Raw genomic sequence first — 18,620 nt, 5'->3', positions numbered from 1 at the left:
TAACTTTATTGTTTTAATTTTAATTCAGTTAAATTTAGTTCTTCTGTTTTAATTTCGGTTTTAATTCTGAGCCTAATCTTTCTTGGAAACCTTTTTTTAGAAAATTTGTTTTATTCATAAATAGTTTATTTTTATTGGCTTAGTTCTGTTACTTACTAGTTTAAAATCATTTTCAAAGTTCTTTCAATCCTTACGTCTTAGGTAATGGTAAGTAAATAGTCAGATCAACGACATATCTTGACCACTAGGATCACTGCGTTGGCCTTGTAATGTGTTGCTACAGCAATGTTCGATCTATGGGTCAGGTATTACAAGCTAATGTCAAATCCACTGTGCCACTGCAGGACTTTAAGCCTTTGGAACAAAATCTTAACTCTAATTCAAATATCTCGCCAAATTTAAATATACAGCTGAAATATTTAATAAACCATTCAACGTTACAAGACCATGCCAGCATATAAAAAAGCTATAGGGAAACGTATAATTAGAACAGATTACGCATGGCTACGTTCCTTAGGGCACTTTGACTACTAAAAATGCTTTAATGAACGCACATATCAGGTGCACTGAAATTCCTGCCCTTCCCCTTTTACCTAAGAGTTTTGTTGGCTTAAGATTGACCTTGTTCAGAACTTAATTTTTCTCACAGTTCAGGTATGATAAACATACATGAAATGATCTTTCATCTTGTCCAAATTTCGTTTTTATTAAGTTAGATATGAACGTCTTAAGGAGACTGCATTCACCCTTGCTCATAAGAAAACCATACATAAGACAATAAGAAGACCCAAGGAAGCATAACTTATATTATAATTAATCCAAAGATTTCGCCCTCCAAGTAGCAAACCTCAATCCTCCCCTTTATTGAAACTTACTTTATTTGATTAATGTTATATCTGTTTTTTTTTTCCAACTTTTATTCAATACTATTGACTAATAGTAGCAAGCTTGAGAGAGCAATACACGACGCATTATATAACTATATTTTTTTTCAAGCCTCGAGTAATACTAAACACGACCTTTAATATAACTATGTTTTTAAAGCCTAATTTCATCTTTCAGTCAGTTCAATTATTGTGGTATTTAGGCAAAAAAATTGTGTGTTAATATCTTTTATTCACTTTGATTTGAAGCTTTCTTTTAACCACAAGTTTTCTTTTAAGCTTTCTTTTTTTTTCTTTTAAGCTGAAGCTTTCTTTTAAGAAAGTGTTGCTCTTTGAAATTCGGGTTTGATAAGATTCTTGAGTACCAAAGGAACTAAATTAGAATTTTTATACTTTGTTTACTAGTTTTGTAACTCAACACGATTGGTAAAATAAAAGTAGACTTGAGCAAAAATATAAGTTTATGAGAGTGGAGGGGGTTAAGTGTTGGTGATCTTAGAAAGACTGACTATTAATAATAGTTAGAAACGAAAAAGACGTATTCTTGTTTATGACCAGATATTGAAAAATGCAAACATTCCTATTCTAGAAATCTTGAGAAACTACTAAATAGTATTGATTTTTTTAGAAAGCAGAGTCAAGAGAAAAGTTCAAACCAGACGTATAAAAGGTTTAAGAGGAGTGTGATTTGCTTTGCGGGATTTTTCTTTTTAATTACAGGTGGGATTCTTCTTAAGCATGCCAGTCTTCTTAGTAAAATGAATTATATGTAAATCACTCCAAAAGAAAAAAATTCCCATAACATAAAATATGGGATTTGGGTGATTCAAGGGCAATGGAATATACAACAAAATTTCAGCTGAAGATTCGACAAGATCTATAATAATAGTTATCTATAGATTATTTCTTTATCTATAGTAAGAAAATTTTTAACAAGTTCTGGTAGGAAAAAAAATGTAATCGATTTTGTTTCTTTTAAGAATTACATCAGCTATAATGAACAGCAACATGGTACCAATAGCACCAGCAAAATACTGCTTAAAGGATATCTTTATTATAGCTTTAATTCAATAAAATTCTGGAAACCTTTTTTTACTTCTTATACCATAATTTAAATGTTAACTCTATTTGATGAAGAGTCGTCATTTTGATATTGATGTTGCTCACGATATTAATTGATGTATGGTTTTCCGGGATACTAATTTTGTAGTAAGATGAAAAAGGATAATTTATAAATTCAGTATTATTGTATACGGACACAGGCTTAATTATCCATTCAGGTCCTGGAACTGAATACACACTTTCAAAAACAGCAGGTTCAAGCCTTAGCTCATCACCAAAATCAAAAAGTACAGAGCCACTGTGCTCTATCGAAGTCATATAGAACTCTCCATCACTTGAAACATTTTTCAATATGGCTTGAACACTTTCAATCCAAATGTTCCCATTTTGATCATCAAAAATAGGAAACTTTGCATGCCGCCTTGTTCTCAGAAGCTCAAACTCATATGGAAAATCCATCTCATTTAAAAGAATTGTTATTTCACCTTTATGCACAATTTTCCCCATATTTAACTCATCCTTTAGGATCTCCAGGACTGTTCTAAATTCTTCTGGCACCGACAGAGGTGAAAAGGGCTGGATTTTTGAAAGGAATTCGGTATCTGTTCAGCATAAGCTGCTATATTTATAAGGTTAGATAAACTGGAGTAAATTTGCTTTCCAATACAGAATAAATTTAGCAATGCGTTGACTGCTATTGTGTCAAGTACATTATAAGCGGAAGCCATATTATTCAGTACAATTGCAGATGTATCATGGAGCATTTCCTTACGTCTTTTGAATCGGTCAACCGCCAGTTGTGTATCAGAAATCTTAGACGTAAGTTCGATCAATTTCTCAGTGAGGTCTACTTTCATATTAATAAGTGATACCAATGAATCTAGTTCCGGGATGTTTTCGGCTCCTAGTTCACTAGAAGCTTGGAAAACGATTGATTTTAGGCGAGAGACTAACTGACGTGCTTGGTAACGGGTGAATCGATTATTTATTTCACTAGTTGCAAACGAGACAGGAGTATAGACTTTCATTAAATCTGAAAGTTGAACGCCAAGGTCTATTTCATTTTTTATCTCGATGTTACTTATATCATTGGCAAAAATTTTAATTTTCTGGATTATCTGATTTGTTTTGTTATAATTATGTTCAATAAGTAAAAAATAATCTTCAAATAGTTGGTCAATATCATTAGAAGAAGTCTTCAATTCATCGGAAATGAACTTATGAGTGGAAATTAAAAGGTTTTTAAATCCAGTTTTTGTATTTTCATGATTTTTATGGCCCATGTTAATTACAGCTAAAGCCAAACTCATAATGTTAGCTAAGATTTTAGCAGCGTTGAATACTTTCTTTCTTCTTATCTCTTCAGTTTTTTGTGCCAAATGACTTCGTGAATCTGCAAAAAGTTTGTCTCTGAATTTGTCAACAATATACTTCAGACTCCCCGAATTGAATTGCGTTATTTGACCGACGACTAAACTCAACCTTTCCTTGTGTTTTCTTATATCTTCTATCAAAAAGTGTTGCTTATTTTTAGAATCATGCATAAGTTCTTCTAATAATTTCATTTCAGTTTTAATAAGGCTGTCCAAGCTTTTGCCAGTCAGCTGATGTGTGTACTGAGCTCTTAAGTTCAAAAGCTCATTTTTCTGTTTGGCAGCTTGAACTAACATATTTTCAGTAGAATCAATAACTTTTTGAATAGATCTTTCTCCTTTATATCTTCCTTCTATTTCTTCTATTAAGCTGAATGAGATTATTTCCTTATATATGGAAAAAAGAAAACTATCAGCAATCGTTAGATTTTCGGCTTTACTTTGAACTTTGTTTTTACTTCCGTCATTTCCTTTCTCCCCTATTTCTCCGATTTCACCGTCCTTTTCTCTTCCTGTAAATTTTTCTTTGAAATTCACGCTGCTAGTTATTATTTCCCCGGGCCAAGGATAAATTGTGTATACTCTATCTTGTAAACGCCGAATGCCACTCTTGTACTTATGTCTCTCCTTTTGTTTCCAAGTCCGATTATATTCTGCCTCTATAACCTTAATCTTTCCACCTCTGCCTCCAGGACCTCCATTGCCACCTTTACCACCTATGCCTCCTTTACCACCTTGAGCTAATAGAGTAAAATGCTCCCAAGACCGTACAGGAATATCCAGCTTTAGTCTCCCAGGCTCACCTCCATTCCCTCCAGATCCGCCAGGATTACCCCGAAGGCCTTTATTGCCTGGTGTTGCATTAGTTGACTTGTGTTCAATTTTTTTAGAAAACGTTATGACGTTCCAATAGACCTTACTGTTTGGAACCGCAGCACATATAATATTATTAACAACTAAAGGAGTCAAGCACAAAAAACCCAACGATGGGTCAGGTATTTCTGTTAATGTTTCGTGTTTTTTTACCAACTTGTCATTTTTCCAAGCATCATAGTAATATTTTTGAGAAAACTTCCAAGGTAAAGTCCCACTCTTTCCATCTGCTCCGTGGGACCCAGGCGCACCATCTCCTCCTTCTCCACCATCTCCTCCATTTGCTTCAATACTCATGACACCACCATTGACCGCAAAATGAACCTTTATTGAAACAACTCCTCCGCTAATGCCGTTCTGCCCCGTTTGACCAGTTTTTGATTTTAAAGGAGCATGCGGTCTTGTTAAAGAGATTGTGGATCCCTCATCATGGATATTTAAATAGCCAGTTTCAATTGACAGTTTCCTGAGAGGTGTAATAGTATAACCATAAACAGTCACGTTGGAACAAATCAACCGAAGCTCTTCTATATGAATGGTCAGTGTTGACAAAATGTATGGTAAATCACATAGTAAATCAAATACTCTAGTTGATTTGCCATCGGAAAGGTATTTTGGGGCGACGCTATTAAAATCAAATTGTGTTTCAAGCTTTTTGAATTCCAGGCTGTTTCGTAGCCTTTCTAATCTGTTGTCAAACGATGATTTTATGTATTCAATTATGTCATGTCCTATTTGTAAAGATCGATTAAAATTGCATCGGGTGACCAATGCATAAGAATCAAACTGTTTCCTCTTTACAATTGTGCCTTGTGAATTTGCAAAGGTCTTGAATGTATCCGAACGGAAAATATCCGTTGTTGAGTTCACTGACTGAATGATTTCAATGCCTTCTCGTAAATGAGTTTCCGCCTGATCACGTTCGATATATGCGAATGACATTCGTTGCTTAGAACACTTAGAAAATATTTCCTCTTTTTCCTTATCAAGTCTGTCTAATACACTGTACGTTCTTTCTGAAATTTCTACTGGTAGTGTTCTTACAAGCTTTGAAAAGCTAGTGAGTCTTTCAGAAAAATAATTTTTCATGCAATAATGCTCCTGTGAAGGTAAATACCTGCAAATTGGACTTAGTCTTATCAACAAGGAATGAATCTCAGTCAATGTGATATTAAAACCAAAATAAATAGTTTTTTCCATTGACTCTGTTAATCTAGTCTCAACTATTTTCCATTCTTTCATTATAATTTTTCTTTGTCTTTCATTTTTACTTTCTTCTACTAGAGCTCTTAGTGTATTTTTGTTTTCTTCTACTAAAAAACTAACAGCTTCAACAAGAGCTTCAGTCTTCTTGGTTATTTCGATTTCAGTCAGATGCTTATGAATAAATATTTCATGTTTGGCTAAATTTTGTTTTACGTTAAGAGTAAAAATCCTCTCAAGGAGCGTCTTATCTTTTCTTCCAAGGGTCTTATCTTTTGTCACATTACCCATTCCGATTTTTTGAACCAGGATTTTCTTCGGGTAGTGACTTTTTATCTTTAAAATATCACCGAAGTGGCTATTTAATTGAAATGTCCAAGTACCGTTACTGCAGCTTGAGTATAAGAGTGATTGACTTTTAGAGCTATCGTCTAAGCTAATTTTAAACGTTTCAGACTTTCTTGTGCACTTAGATTTTAATATAAGATATTTGAAATGCTTCTTCACTGCGTGTGCTGCTGAAGAATTGGTGTAAAGGTGTAACTGCGGCTGCCGCCTTGATCGTTTCACCTGGAATAAGAAAAAAGAAAAGTAAAAAGAACAAGAAAGGCTTTTTCAAGTTCAAAATTCTTGATCTTAGTAGAACCAGTTTTTCTGACCATGTATAAAATTCATTTGGTTGGCGATTTGTATTGATGGAAAATACTGTCTGACCATGGATGTTAAAATGGAAATTTTTTTAGGCTGAGTCGGGATAGTTTCCATAATTTTGTTAATAAAGTATTATATTTTCGGTACTTGTGTCTTAAAGGCACCACACTCAACACGAACATGAGGCAATAACCGGTTTTCATTGTCTTTAAACCAGACAATTAGCTTCGGGTCGGTTGGAAACTGCATTGTAGCTATATTCTAATTAAGTATTTAGTTGGTATTTTGGTTAAGTTAGGTTAGGTAAGTTTAGGTTACGTATTCAATGTAAAAAGAAAAGCTTTGACTTGGGCTTGGGAAGAGGCAGAAGCGTGCGCAGCTGTGTTGGCCCCAAATGGCTTGATGCTATAATGACTTATTAGTAGTAGTAGGCCTATTTGTATTGATTCCAGAGCTTTCCAAGAGCGCATTCTGGAAAGTATGTAAGTACCCAAAATACACTGTGTTCACCTGATTTTTCAAATTATTCACAATAACTTGGGAATGGCAAAGGGAAGCTAGTTGAAACATTGAGGTGGCATTGGAGATTGGGGATGGTTCAAGTAAACTAGGTTGACTAGGGGAGGGGACAGGCGTAAAACGAATGATACTACGTATATCCAGTTCACTGAACATCCATATCTGCAATATCTTGGGAAAAGCCTGAGGTATGGAGCTGAAATTTAAAGGTACTGTTGGGAAAAGAGGCGTCGAGGGTGGGGCAAGGGAAATTTCAATTTATTAATAAATTAATAATAAAAATAGAAATAAGAAGTTACGTATAGAGAAGTTATCGTATATTATTAAAAAATTGTGAATTTTACGGACTAAGGGGTGCAACGTTAAGTTTGCTTCGTAATTATATTCAGAATAGACAGCAGTATGTTCATTTATATGGAATTTCGTCTAGTAAAAATTGTGTTAATTGTGCAGTTCCCCAAGTCTCCTTATTGGGTCCTACTCTATTTTTAATTTTTATTAATGATCTACCTGATTTTGTTAATGCCCTACCCAGAATTACTGATTTTCTTCATAATGGTCCTAGTGAAACACAGGTCACTGTGCCGTTATTTGTGGATGACACAACGCTGATGTGTGTTGCCCCTACGGAACAACTGCTTATGTCAAAGTTAAATGCAGCAATGACCAAGATATGCATATGGCTAAAAATCAATTATCTTGACCTAAATGTAGGTAAGTCAAATTTCGTTATTTTTTCTAGATCTCCTTTTTTTCATGGATCACTGAATTGATATCAGAGCGGGTAATTAATAAACGTACACGCTTCACCAAGTACCTCGGAATTAATGTTGATGAAACCCTATCATTTAAGGAACATGTGAAGCCGATTTCTAAAATACTGTCCCGTAACCTAGGTATGATGCGTAAATTAAAACATATTTTTCCCCCAAATATTTTACGGTTGTTATATTTTTCCCTTATTCATCCATATATCTTGTATTGTTCCTCGATATGGCTTGGCACTTTCCCCTCGTTACTTCGTCTAATCCCTGTGATCCAAAATAATGCTATCTGAGCCTTTTTTTTTTTTTTTTTTTTTTTTTTTTTTTTTTTTTTTAGCACATCCTTGCAAGCTCCGCTGTTGTTACGCTATTATGTAAAAACGATTATTTTCAATAAAATTTTTTTACTACTACTACTACTACTACTACTACCACTAATGTTAGCAATAAAATAGTAATAAATTAGTAATAAAAAATAATACATTATTGCTCGACTGAGTGGGCTGATCCAAATCAAAATACAATTTTTACACTCATGTTATCAAGCTACTATTTTAGAACCATCAAGACGATATACATGGATCTCTGAAATGGAAAATTAAAATTTTTAGTGCCCTTTTTAAGTTTCAAAAATGATTAGAGGGAACTTCCCATCCCGTAACCTTTTTTGCTAGCTCCCCCAAAATGCCCCAGTTAATCAAATCTAAATTCATAGATTACTATTTTATTAGTAATAATTAAAAAGTCCAATAAAAATGGACGGTTAAGTCATGACCACTTCAACCCCCCTGGGCAAGGGTCTAGAGAAGTGGAGGATGTCAGAAAGCTCAGAAATGTTCCAAATTACGTTTTGCTGCTGATACTTTTTATTTTAAGCAAGGTTTTTGGAAGTCCTTGTTAAGCCAAGGTTTTCAAGTTTCCCAGTTTTAAGGTTCGCCACGTGGTGCGTATTTAGGAAAAATAAAAGAAGGTATATGCACTGGATTTTTATCATTTTCAATATCTTGGAATTAAATTAAGAGATTGAATTAATAGTCTGAGAGAGTAGCCTACTGGAGTGTAAGGAGATAAAAAAAAAAAAAATTGAAGCAAAGATAAACGAAGTACACTATGAGGGTCGAGGTCATTGAAACAGCATAAATATAATGATAGGATAAAGGGGTGGAGCTTAAGCTTCCAGGAGTTATTAAAAAAGGAAGGAGGGAGGCAAGGAAATTTGAAATTTAATTGAAGAGAGAGGGAAGAAGCTAAGCTAGTTATATCTAAAATTAAATAAAAAAAACAAGTTTTTTTTTAACTGAGAGTAAGGAGCGACATTAAAACTTAATACGAACAAAAATTATTCCGTACATGAAAAGGGTTTTCCCGTCATGTACGTCTCACTCTAAAGTTCTTTATTACTTTGAAAATTAGAGTTGTGACAGAGAGTCAAACTTTAACGTAAAGATAGAGGCGTTGAGGAGGGGACAAAGAGTTTGACTCATTGTCACAATTTTCTAAGTAATAAAGAACTTTAGCGTAAAGAGTGGGACGTTCAGGAGGGGGAAATCCCCTTTCACGTACAGAGTAATTTCTTTTTTTTAAGTTTTAATGTAATTCCTTACTATTAGTTAAAAAACTTGTGTTTTTTATTTAATTTCCAAACTCGTTTCAACTTCTGCAGGTTGAAATTTGGCTCACCATATAAGAAAAATTAATACAGAATTTGTATTTTAATTTTGGCTCAGTTTTCCTTGCCTGTCCTGGCTCTCTAGGACCATTCATTCGATACCATTACCCTATTACTCTTAAGCTTTTAGCAATCTTAAAAAAGTGTCACATTCTATTTAAAAAACCCATGTGTTTCAGGATCTGTTCATAAAAAAATCGCGAAATCAGTCAAATTTCTCAGAAAAAAACAAATAAACATTCATCCGTGATCCTTCTTCTGACCTAAAATACAAAATTCTACATTGTTGAGATAGTAGCTTGAAACCACTACAGCAAGATTCTCTGATACGCTTGAATCTGACAGTATAATTGTCAATGGACTTTTAGGGGGCGTTTCTCCCTGTTTGTAATGTCAGGCAAATTTTCTCAGACTCAAAGACTTTGATTGGTAACACTAAAATTAATAAAATATATATTTGGAATTAGCATAATATGCCAATTCTCTGCATATATCTGTTGGTGTAAAAATTTAGTTTTTAGAGTTTCGCTTACTATTGAGCCACATACATTTTACTTACATTTCGTTACTACGAACTGTAAAGCTTTTATTACTTAAAAAAACTTCATATTCTAATTAAACCAACCCTGTGTTTCAGTTACTGTTCTTAAAGAATTGGGACAAACAGCCAAACTTTAGCTTAGGAGGGGGTCACCCTTCAAATACAAAATAATTTCTTTTCGTTTTGAGTTTTAATGCTGTTCCTTAGTTACAGTTAAAAAACCTGTTTCTCTGTTTAATTTCTGATTTTTTTTTTCAAATAACACCGGTAAATCTGGCTCATCCTCCATGAAATATCCCTCTTTTCCTAGCAAGAAACTCCTCCGTGGTAATTTCATCCCACATTAAGTTTAAATTCCCTCCAGGTAGTCTTATCCTCGCTCCAAATCCCTCCCCCTCCGTAAAACTTCTAGCGGACGATTCAGCCTTGGCTTCCACACCTATCCACACCAATCATTCTGCCAATGTCTCCCTCCATGACAATATTTTCTGGAAGATCAAAACACGTAGAAAATAGCCTCGATAATTGCCCTTGGAACATCTCCAAATTGGAAAATTAATTTGGCAAAGATAGTGCAAGACAATTAACAATAATATCAAATCAGAAATCTGTCAAATCCCCAAGTGTAAAATTTCCCCTGGAAAACTCACTCCCGGAAATTTCCCTCCATAGGGAGAATTCTCCCTATGGAAGCCCACCCAAGCACGAAATCCCCCCCCCCCGAGAAATTTCTGTATAATCCACAATAACAAAACTCTGCGTATTTCATAGCATAAAGGCCTCTCTCTATGGGGTGGGAGGGGGGGGGGGTCATTTTACCCTTAAGGATATAGTTAAGGGATCTTCCAACTGAAGAAAAAAGGGTTGTGGGAGGGGTTCAATTGCCCTCCAATATTTTCGGTCACTTTAAAAGGGCAATAGAAATTTTAATTTCCGTTTCAATGAGCTCTCCTGATCTTCTAGGACCATTATTTCGATATGATTATCTCTGAAAAAAAAAAAAACGAGGATCCGTGATAATTCTTCTTGCAGAAATATCAGAATTCTACGTTTTTGTATATAGGAGCTTAAAACTTCAACAGCAAAGTTCTTTGGTATACGGAATCTGATGGTGTGATTTTTATTTAGATTCCTTGAGTTTTAGGGGGTGTTTCTCCCTATTTCTAAATTCAGGCAAATTTAGTACTTAATGAATTAACAGGTAAAATTAAACTTAATGAATTTTATATATTCGGAATCACCATATAAAGCTGATTCTTTAGATGTATCTATTAATATCAATATCTGTTTTACGAGTTGTGGTTACTATTGAGCCGAATCACCCCTTACTTACATTACTGCAAACTGTTTAATCTAAGGAAAAGCAACATTTTTTCTGCATAAGATCCTATGGGGCTTAGAATTTACTTAAAATAAATTCGCTTTTTTTCAACTCAACTTTTTCTTTATTCAACTCAAAAAATACACAAACAATATTATGCCCAAACAGAGAGCAGAGCTCGTAAGGCTGGGACAGTGCAAAAACATAAGAAAAAACATCAACATCTCATCGCAATAATGATTTCAAAATATAATACGGTAGAAGACACACAAAATAGAAAAAAACTCATAAAAGATAAGTAAATATATAAATATCGGGCAGGAGGCCATCCCAGACACAGGGACACAAAAACAAACACACAAATAAGAAGATCAAATAATTTAAATTTCCATCATCAATGGTGAATAATCAAAATTTTAGCAAACAATCTTTAATATTTGCTTTTTTAAATTTAGCTGAGATTTTTGCTGAGATTTTTGGGATGGATCAAACAGAATTTTGTCATTCAGCTTATAATTGTTAGCAATGAAGGGTATTTGGTATCTAATCGAAAGCATTGACCTTTCAGAGCTTACAAAGGGAATCCGATACATCCTAGACCTCCGACAATCCGAACGAGGAAGTAAAATAAACAGAGATTTGTCATAGAAATAATTTTTAAAATTTTGGATTTGAAAATGCCATATGGAAATATTTAATATTCGTATATCATTTAAATCCAACGAATTTAAGAAGAGGAATAATGTTTTAGTTTCCGAAACGTTTTCAAGTTTTGAAGGTCGATGTAAGAAATTTCCAAATATTCTTATTGCCCTTTTTTGTAATACCTGTAAGGGTTTTATATACTTCCAAAATGTATTAAGATATACAACTGAGCAATAATTCAAATAAGAAGTAATTAGAGTGTGGTAAATTATTTTTAAAATGGTAAAAGGAAAAATATTCTTCACACGGTACATCAACCCAATATTTTGATCAAGTTCTAATCTTAATTATTCAATATGATTATGAAATGACAAAAGGGGATCAAGAAAAACTCCTAAATAACGATATGATTGGACCCTACAAATTTTTTGATCACCAACCTGTAGCTCCTCACAAGAAATCTCTCGAGTGGAACGTTTTGAACGACCATAAACCATAAAATTAATTTTCTTAAAATTCGGTACTAGTTTATTAGAAACAAACCATCGATTAACTGAGGTAACACTTATAGTCAGATTTTTGATCAATGTCAATGAATCCCTAGCTTTAACTGTTATAACTGTATCATCTGCAAATAGAACTGCATGACTAATATTCTCATGCAAACCTCGGGGAAGATTATTAATATAGATAAAAAAAAATCAAATTTGAATTAAAAATTTGCATTAAAAATCAAAGCACATTTTGTTCATCCAGGTTGTCACATTGAAGTGTCTGCAACATCAGGGGAATAACTCGGAGTATTAACTTGGAACCGAATGCCGAGGAGAGACAGTAACTATGACGTTGGATTATGAAATGGACTATGACGTTGGATTATGACGTTGGATTATGAAGTTGAATTATGAAATGGAGCTAGAGTAGAGCTAAATGAAAATTATTGTCTTTATGCAGGATTTCAAAATATTTTAGCTTTAGTTTCTCTGGAAAGGATACTGCCCAATAAATTTCAAAATTTAACGGTCTTGTTCCCTTTCGAAGTGTCAACAAAATGATTGAAGGGCAGCCAACACCCTCATGTACTTGTTTTTACTACCCCTCTCCCCTCTTGAAGCTCCATAAGGGATCTGACAAAAACTTTGAGATTGCTGTTTTGTAAAAAGAAGTCAAACGGTTCAACAGATAAGCCTTCGGGAACAAAAAGATCTCATAGCTTCTGGGACAAGATTCGGTAATTACTTAAGTTACCATGGTTTTCTCATAATTTCTACTTGACAAAGCGGCAATATGTACTCGTAAGAATGTGATTGGCTTGAAAATTTAAGAGTTCGCTCTCTGGGCCACGAAAACCACATATTTTTCAGGAAGAGGAGGGATATATCGAGGAACAAAAATGAGAGAAAAAATTTCGGTTTCCTTATTGTTTGTATTTTGAGCAAGGTTCTAGGGATCATTAGCTAGGAGATGATTTTTAAGTTTCCAAAGAGCATTATGTAGGTAACAAAACGTGTATCTAAGTAAATCAAAAGAGCCTTTGCGCACTTATTTTTTCAGATTAGTATCTTAAATAAAGTTAAGAGATGTGAAAATTGTATTGGAGGGAGAGAAGGTCACAATGATTTTAAACTTTGACTTGGGGCCAGAGCTAAGACAAATACGGGTATCCAGGTCGTCCAAATAAGCATGTCTGAAAAATCTTTGGAACTGCTAGGAACATGGAATTGAAACTTGGAGGTACAGTTGGGAGAATACATGGGGAAGTCAAGGAAAATTTAAACAGAGTTCCGAAGAAAGGGGAAGAGGCTAAGTTGGATTTGTCAATAATTCAGACGAAGGCAAAATTTTGACATTATAAGATCCTAGGAGACTTTAATTTTAGGTACAGTTAATTAAAACGATAAATGAAAAGACGCTGTCAGGCTGTCAAAATAGAGCATTTGAAATTTCACAGAAATGACCTGGTATATTAATTTCAAACTTAATCGTGAGAAAAGGAGATCAAGTTGACGTTGAATTATGAATTAGAGTAAGGAAACTTGCTAATTTAAAATCGCTGCGTGTCTCTATGACATCAAAATATCTTATTGTCAATTTATCTGGAACAGAAATTGACTTTCGAAATTGGAAATAAAAAAAAATTAGATAGGTACTAATGAGTGATGAGTAGTTATGGAGAGCTACAAATTCTGCGAGCTACGAAAATAAAATACTGCAAAATATATATGTCCTGAGTACATTAAAAGGTGCTGGAATAAGATACGAGCAAATCAAACAGTTCGTGATAACGAACTGTAGGAAGAAGCGACCCGGCTCAATAGTAACCAAGACTCTAAGAAATTGAATTTTGGTATCAATAGCTACATCAAAAGAATCGCATTTTAATGCTGATTTTAAATATATAAGTTTAGTCTTACCCATCAAAAGTTACGAGCCTGAGAAAACTTGCCTTATTTAAGAAAATAGGGGGAAACACCCCCTAAAAGTCCTAGAATCTTAACAAAAATCACACCATCAGATTCAGCGTATCAGAGAACCCTACTGTAGAAGTTTCAAGCTCCTATATACAAAAATGTGCAAAATTTTGTATTTTTTGCCAGAAGACAAATCACGGGTGCGTTTTTTTTTTTTTTTTTTTTTTTTTTTTTTTTTTTTTTTTTTTTTTTTTTTTTTTTTTTCCAGGGGTCATCGTATCGACCAAGTGGTCCTAGAATGTTGCAAGAGGGCTCATTCTAACGGAAATGAAAAGTTGTAGTGCCCTTTTCAAGTGACCAAAAAAATTGGAGGGCATCTATGCCCCCTCCCACGCTCATTTTTTCCCAAAGTCAACGGATCAAAATTTTGAGATAGCCATTTTGTTCAGCATAGTCGAAAACCATAATAACTATTTATTTGGGGATGATTTACTCCCCCATAATCCCTGGGGGAGGGGCTGCAAGTTACAAACTTTGACCAGTTATTACATATAGTAATGGTTATTGGAAGTGTACAGACGTTTTCAGGGGGATTTTATTTTGTTTAGGGGGTGGGGCTGAGGGGAGGTGGCTATGTTGGAGGATCTTTCCTTGGAGGAATCTGTCATGGGGGAAGAAAAATTCAAGGAAAAGGGCGCATGATTTTCTAGCATTACTATAAGAAAACAATTAAAAATAAACATGAAAACGTTTTTTCAAATGAAAGGAAGGAGTAGCATAAAAACTTAAAACGAACAGAGATTATTACGCATATGAGGGGTTCTAAAAATACTTTAGCATAAAGAGCGAGGTATTTAGGAGGAGATAAATACCTTGCTCTTTATGCTAAAGTATGTTTAAGTAATTTCAACTATTTATTCTGATTCAGAGGTCATTCTTGAAGAATTGGGACAAAACTTAAGATTTAGTGAAAAGAGCGGGGTATTAACGAGGATACAAATCCCCTTGTATACATAATAAAAATATAAGATTATAAAAGTTTGTTACGTAAGTTGCTAATTTATAAGTTACGCATATTTTTTACTAATAAAAACGTTCGTTAAAAATTAAAAGTTCTAGTTGCCTTTTTAAGCAACCGAAAAATTGGAGGGCAACTAGGCCTCCTTCTCCACCCCTTATTTCTCAAAATCGTCTGATCAAAACTAAGAGAAACCCGTTTAGCCAAAAAAAGAATTAATATATAAATTTCATTTTAATAATTTATGTGCGGAGAGCCAAAACCAAACATGCATTAATTCAAAAACTTTCATAAATTAAATAAAAAAAAGTAATTTTTTTAGCTGAAAGTAAGGAGCGGCATTAAAACTTAAAACGAACAGAAATTACTCCGTATATAAAATGGGTTGTCTCCTCCACAATCCCTGGCTCTTTACGCTAAAGTTTGACTCTTTGCCACAATTCTACTTTTCAAAACAATTAAAAGCTTTAGCGTAAAGAGTGAGGGATTGCGGAGGAGACAACCCATTTTATATACGGAGTAATTTCTGTTCGTTTTAAGTTTCAATGTCGCTCCTTACTTTGAGCTAAAAAAATTTAGTTTTTTTTATTTAATTCATATTAAGACTCTATGAATCGCGAGCAGATTCCATGTGCCTATATTTCTTAGACCACCTGCATTATGGGTAACCATTTCATAGAATGATTTTCCGCAACCTTGGACGTTTGACAAATGCATTTTACTTTCCCATTGAATAGCTCCTCTCTAAATCCCCCCCCCTCTGTCTCCATCCTCAAAATTTCTTTTTATCCTTGTCTTCGACAACTTTTTTTTTCATTTAACATCAATGACTTATAGTAATAGGTGCAAAAGACCGGGAAACATCCTTCCTGTAACTTATTTACCTCTCATTTTTTAATCTGTTAATCTGTTTAATCTGTCTTCTCAAAGAGTGAGTGAAATTCTTCCTTTTATTTCTTTTTTTCCAATAGGCTATTCATTTTTGACCCTTTTGGAATCACCCTCAGAAAACTTTGATTTTTTTCTTAGCTCTATTCTACAATTCACCCCAAGCGCAGAATTATACCTTAGACATTGCACTTTTTAATAAAACATGCTTGTATTTTAATTTTATTTCTTCCCCTGAAATTTCAGTTCTTCCCTTAGAAATACTCTCACATTGTTTTTCATTTAATGTTTTATCGTCCATTTTTATTGGAGTCCGGCGTAACAACAGAAGATTATTAGGCTGTTGCTATTAAAAATTTCAAAAGTCAATAATACTTATATAATAAATTATTAAAAAGAAAAATCTAGCACATGAAATCTATATCACTACGATCTAAATTTTTTATGTATACTTTTAACTATGATTTATTACAAATTTGTTGCATTTAACTAAAGTAATTAATATAGCAATTGAGAATATCGCGGATCATTCCTACCACTCTTGGTTTACAAAATTGATTAATTTATATGATTTGGTAATTTATATGATTTGGCACTCTTTAAACACTTGCTGTTTTTACACTTCCTGTGTTTTAAAGCGATATTTTACGGCTAATCTATTATATTCACTCTACTTGATGAATAACCTTGGCTTATCGACTATGATTTTTGTTTCTGCTACCCAATGGCGAACCCAATTTGTGTTTTCCCTGTGTTGAACTTTTTACAACAACAACAAGCTGCCAATGACCAAGATATAATGATTAAAATAGTTACATAATTTTGTTGAAAGGGGCTATCAAGCAGTCGATAAATCTTTTTGATGTGAGTAATATGTTGATGTATGAAAAAAGAAACACCCGGCTGCAATGACAAAACACAAAATTGTAAAGAAAAGAAGAACGAGGACAACAAACAGCCAGTGAAAAAATCGAAAATTATGCAAATATTTCGGCCACCAAATAATGGAGCCTAAATAAATAGAAAGTAGGTGGAGTATAGATAATAGAAAGTAGCAAAACCTTCGAAACAGCATATATAAAGTAGTACTTTTTTAAATTTATTAACTAAATAAATGGAAAAAGCATGTATATCTGAAAATACAGATTAACTTTAATCTGATTTTTTGGTTATCTTAAGCTTAATTATTTTACTTCTATTCTAAAAAAAACCTAAGCTGTTAATTTTTTTTCTTACTTCTTTGAAAGAGCCCGGAATAGACCGGAATAGCAGAGGAAGAGCCCGGAAATATCTGGGCTCTTCCAAATGGATAAAGCACTATTTTAGCTTCATGTCTCAATGAATGCCTGACATTTATTCAGACTAATCATCACAGTCTAATAAAATCGATGTTCTTTCATGATAGGGACATTTCTCTTCCATTTTTCTCGTGATCCTCTCCTGTTAAAATCAACATCCCGTCAAATCTCCATAAGCCGCTTTTCAGAACTGCCAAGTTAGCCACTGAGTCTTGAACTCATTCAAGACTTGCAATGGCAATATTAAGTACCTAGAACTGCGAAAGTACACATCATTGATATTCACGTTACCTTTTTGCAATTTTCCAACTGAGCGTTTATTCAGCCTCCTGAAACGGATAAAAGACACATCTAAAATCTTCCTTATTCGAGTCATTTACTGGCTGGAAAACGAAGATAAACTTAATCAGCTATCAAGATACCAAAAGCTGTCGCTGGCTACAAGACAACGGCAAATGCGAATTTCGATGAAGTTCTTATTTGAAGATGAGGTGAAACAGAATTAAACTTTTTTTTTATATGTTCTCGTTAGTGTAAAATATGCTGTAATTTATTGTCAGCTAAAGTAAAAAATAAAAATTTATTCTGCGCTGTGCTATTTAAATAAATTTTGCAGAGTTCTGAGGCAAAAGTTCATTTTATTTCTAAAAGAAAATGGGGAGAAATCTGATTTTAACATAAGGAATTATAAACGGTATTGGTATGAAAACAAGAAGGAGAGAAAATGAAAAATGGATGTACTGATCGCAATATCCTTTCAAACGAGCCCGGAAACATAAAGTTCAGCTATATACGTTTTAGTCCCACACTGGCGGCGACGGAGAAAAAAGAGACGAATCAGGGCTTCCCATGCGAAAAGACGACTCTCCTTGTTGTTTGAGATGGGGATTAGTAAATTTCTCAATTTGTTTTTTGGCTATAGAGATTCCGACAATGTGGATTTTGTCTGGACCCAGCATCATTTTTGAGGAGTTTCCGCTTATTTTGAAAATGTCATTCGTTTGGTTGCTCAATAAACTTTTACCGTGAAAATTAATTGAAATCGTAGTTATTATTATTGAACCCCCTTCAAGTGATAAATCTTCCTCAATTAACAGTTTAGAAAAAAATTGAATTTTCGGTCACTATAGGCTAGCAGTCATTTTTTACTAGGCTGCAGTAGAGGCCGCAGCTACGGTATCCTTTACCAGAGAATGTTTAATTCAAATAGTCAATAAGGTGATTGATAAAATCAAAAACAATACCTTTGCTCCGCCATCTAGGGTTAGTTCATCGAAATCAATCCACTCAATAGTATCAACGAAGTCAACAAGCTTCACAACATCTTTTTCAAAGTAACTGTAGTTACAATGAACGGATCCAATCCAAAAAATCAAGCAAAATGTCAAAAAAAAATTCATGATAACTTAAACACTATGTTTGATCTTACACATTCATTGCTTTTGTCTTTAACAACACTAAGCAAATTGGCAGCTTAGAAAATGGTTTTCTAGGAATCAA

General features: G+C 33.8%; 1 protein-coding gene across 1 annotated transcript; it reads right to left on the bottom strand.

Moving 5' to 3' along the window:
* Positions 1-405: 405 nt before the first annotated feature.
* On the bottom strand, positions 406-18,620 carry LOC136034453 (uncharacterized). The gene is made up of 2 exons (XM_065715636.1): positions 18,365-18,620; positions 406-5,965 (listed from the first exon to the last, which is right to left on the bottom strand). Exons 1-2 carry the CDS (start codon positions 18,518-18,520, stop codon positions 2,468-2,470), a joined length of 3,654 nt encoding a protein of 1,217 aa, XP_065571708.1. The 5' UTR covers positions 18,521-18,620; the 3' UTR covers positions 406-2,467.

The sequence above is a fragment of the Artemia franciscana genome, chromosome 13, assembly GCF_032884065.1.
Source record: "Artemia franciscana chromosome 13, ASM3288406v1, whole genome shotgun sequence".
NCBI classification, from domain to species: domain Eukaryota; kingdom Metazoa; phylum Arthropoda; class Branchiopoda; order Anostraca; family Artemiidae; genus Artemia; species Artemia franciscana.
This window is presented reverse-complemented; position numbering and strand designations above follow the sequence as displayed.

Bases quoted from the DNA above. Each gene is read 5' to 3' on its own strand.
- LOC136034453 (XM_065715636.1), bottom strand. From the start codon at position 18,520: ATGAATTTTTTTTTGACATTTTGCTTGATTTTTTGGATTGGATCCGTT. The intron at 5,966-18,364 runs GTATTGTTTTTG...TTCTTATTCCAG, and splicing joins CCCTAGATGGCGGAGCAAAG to GTGAAACGATCAAGGCGGCA.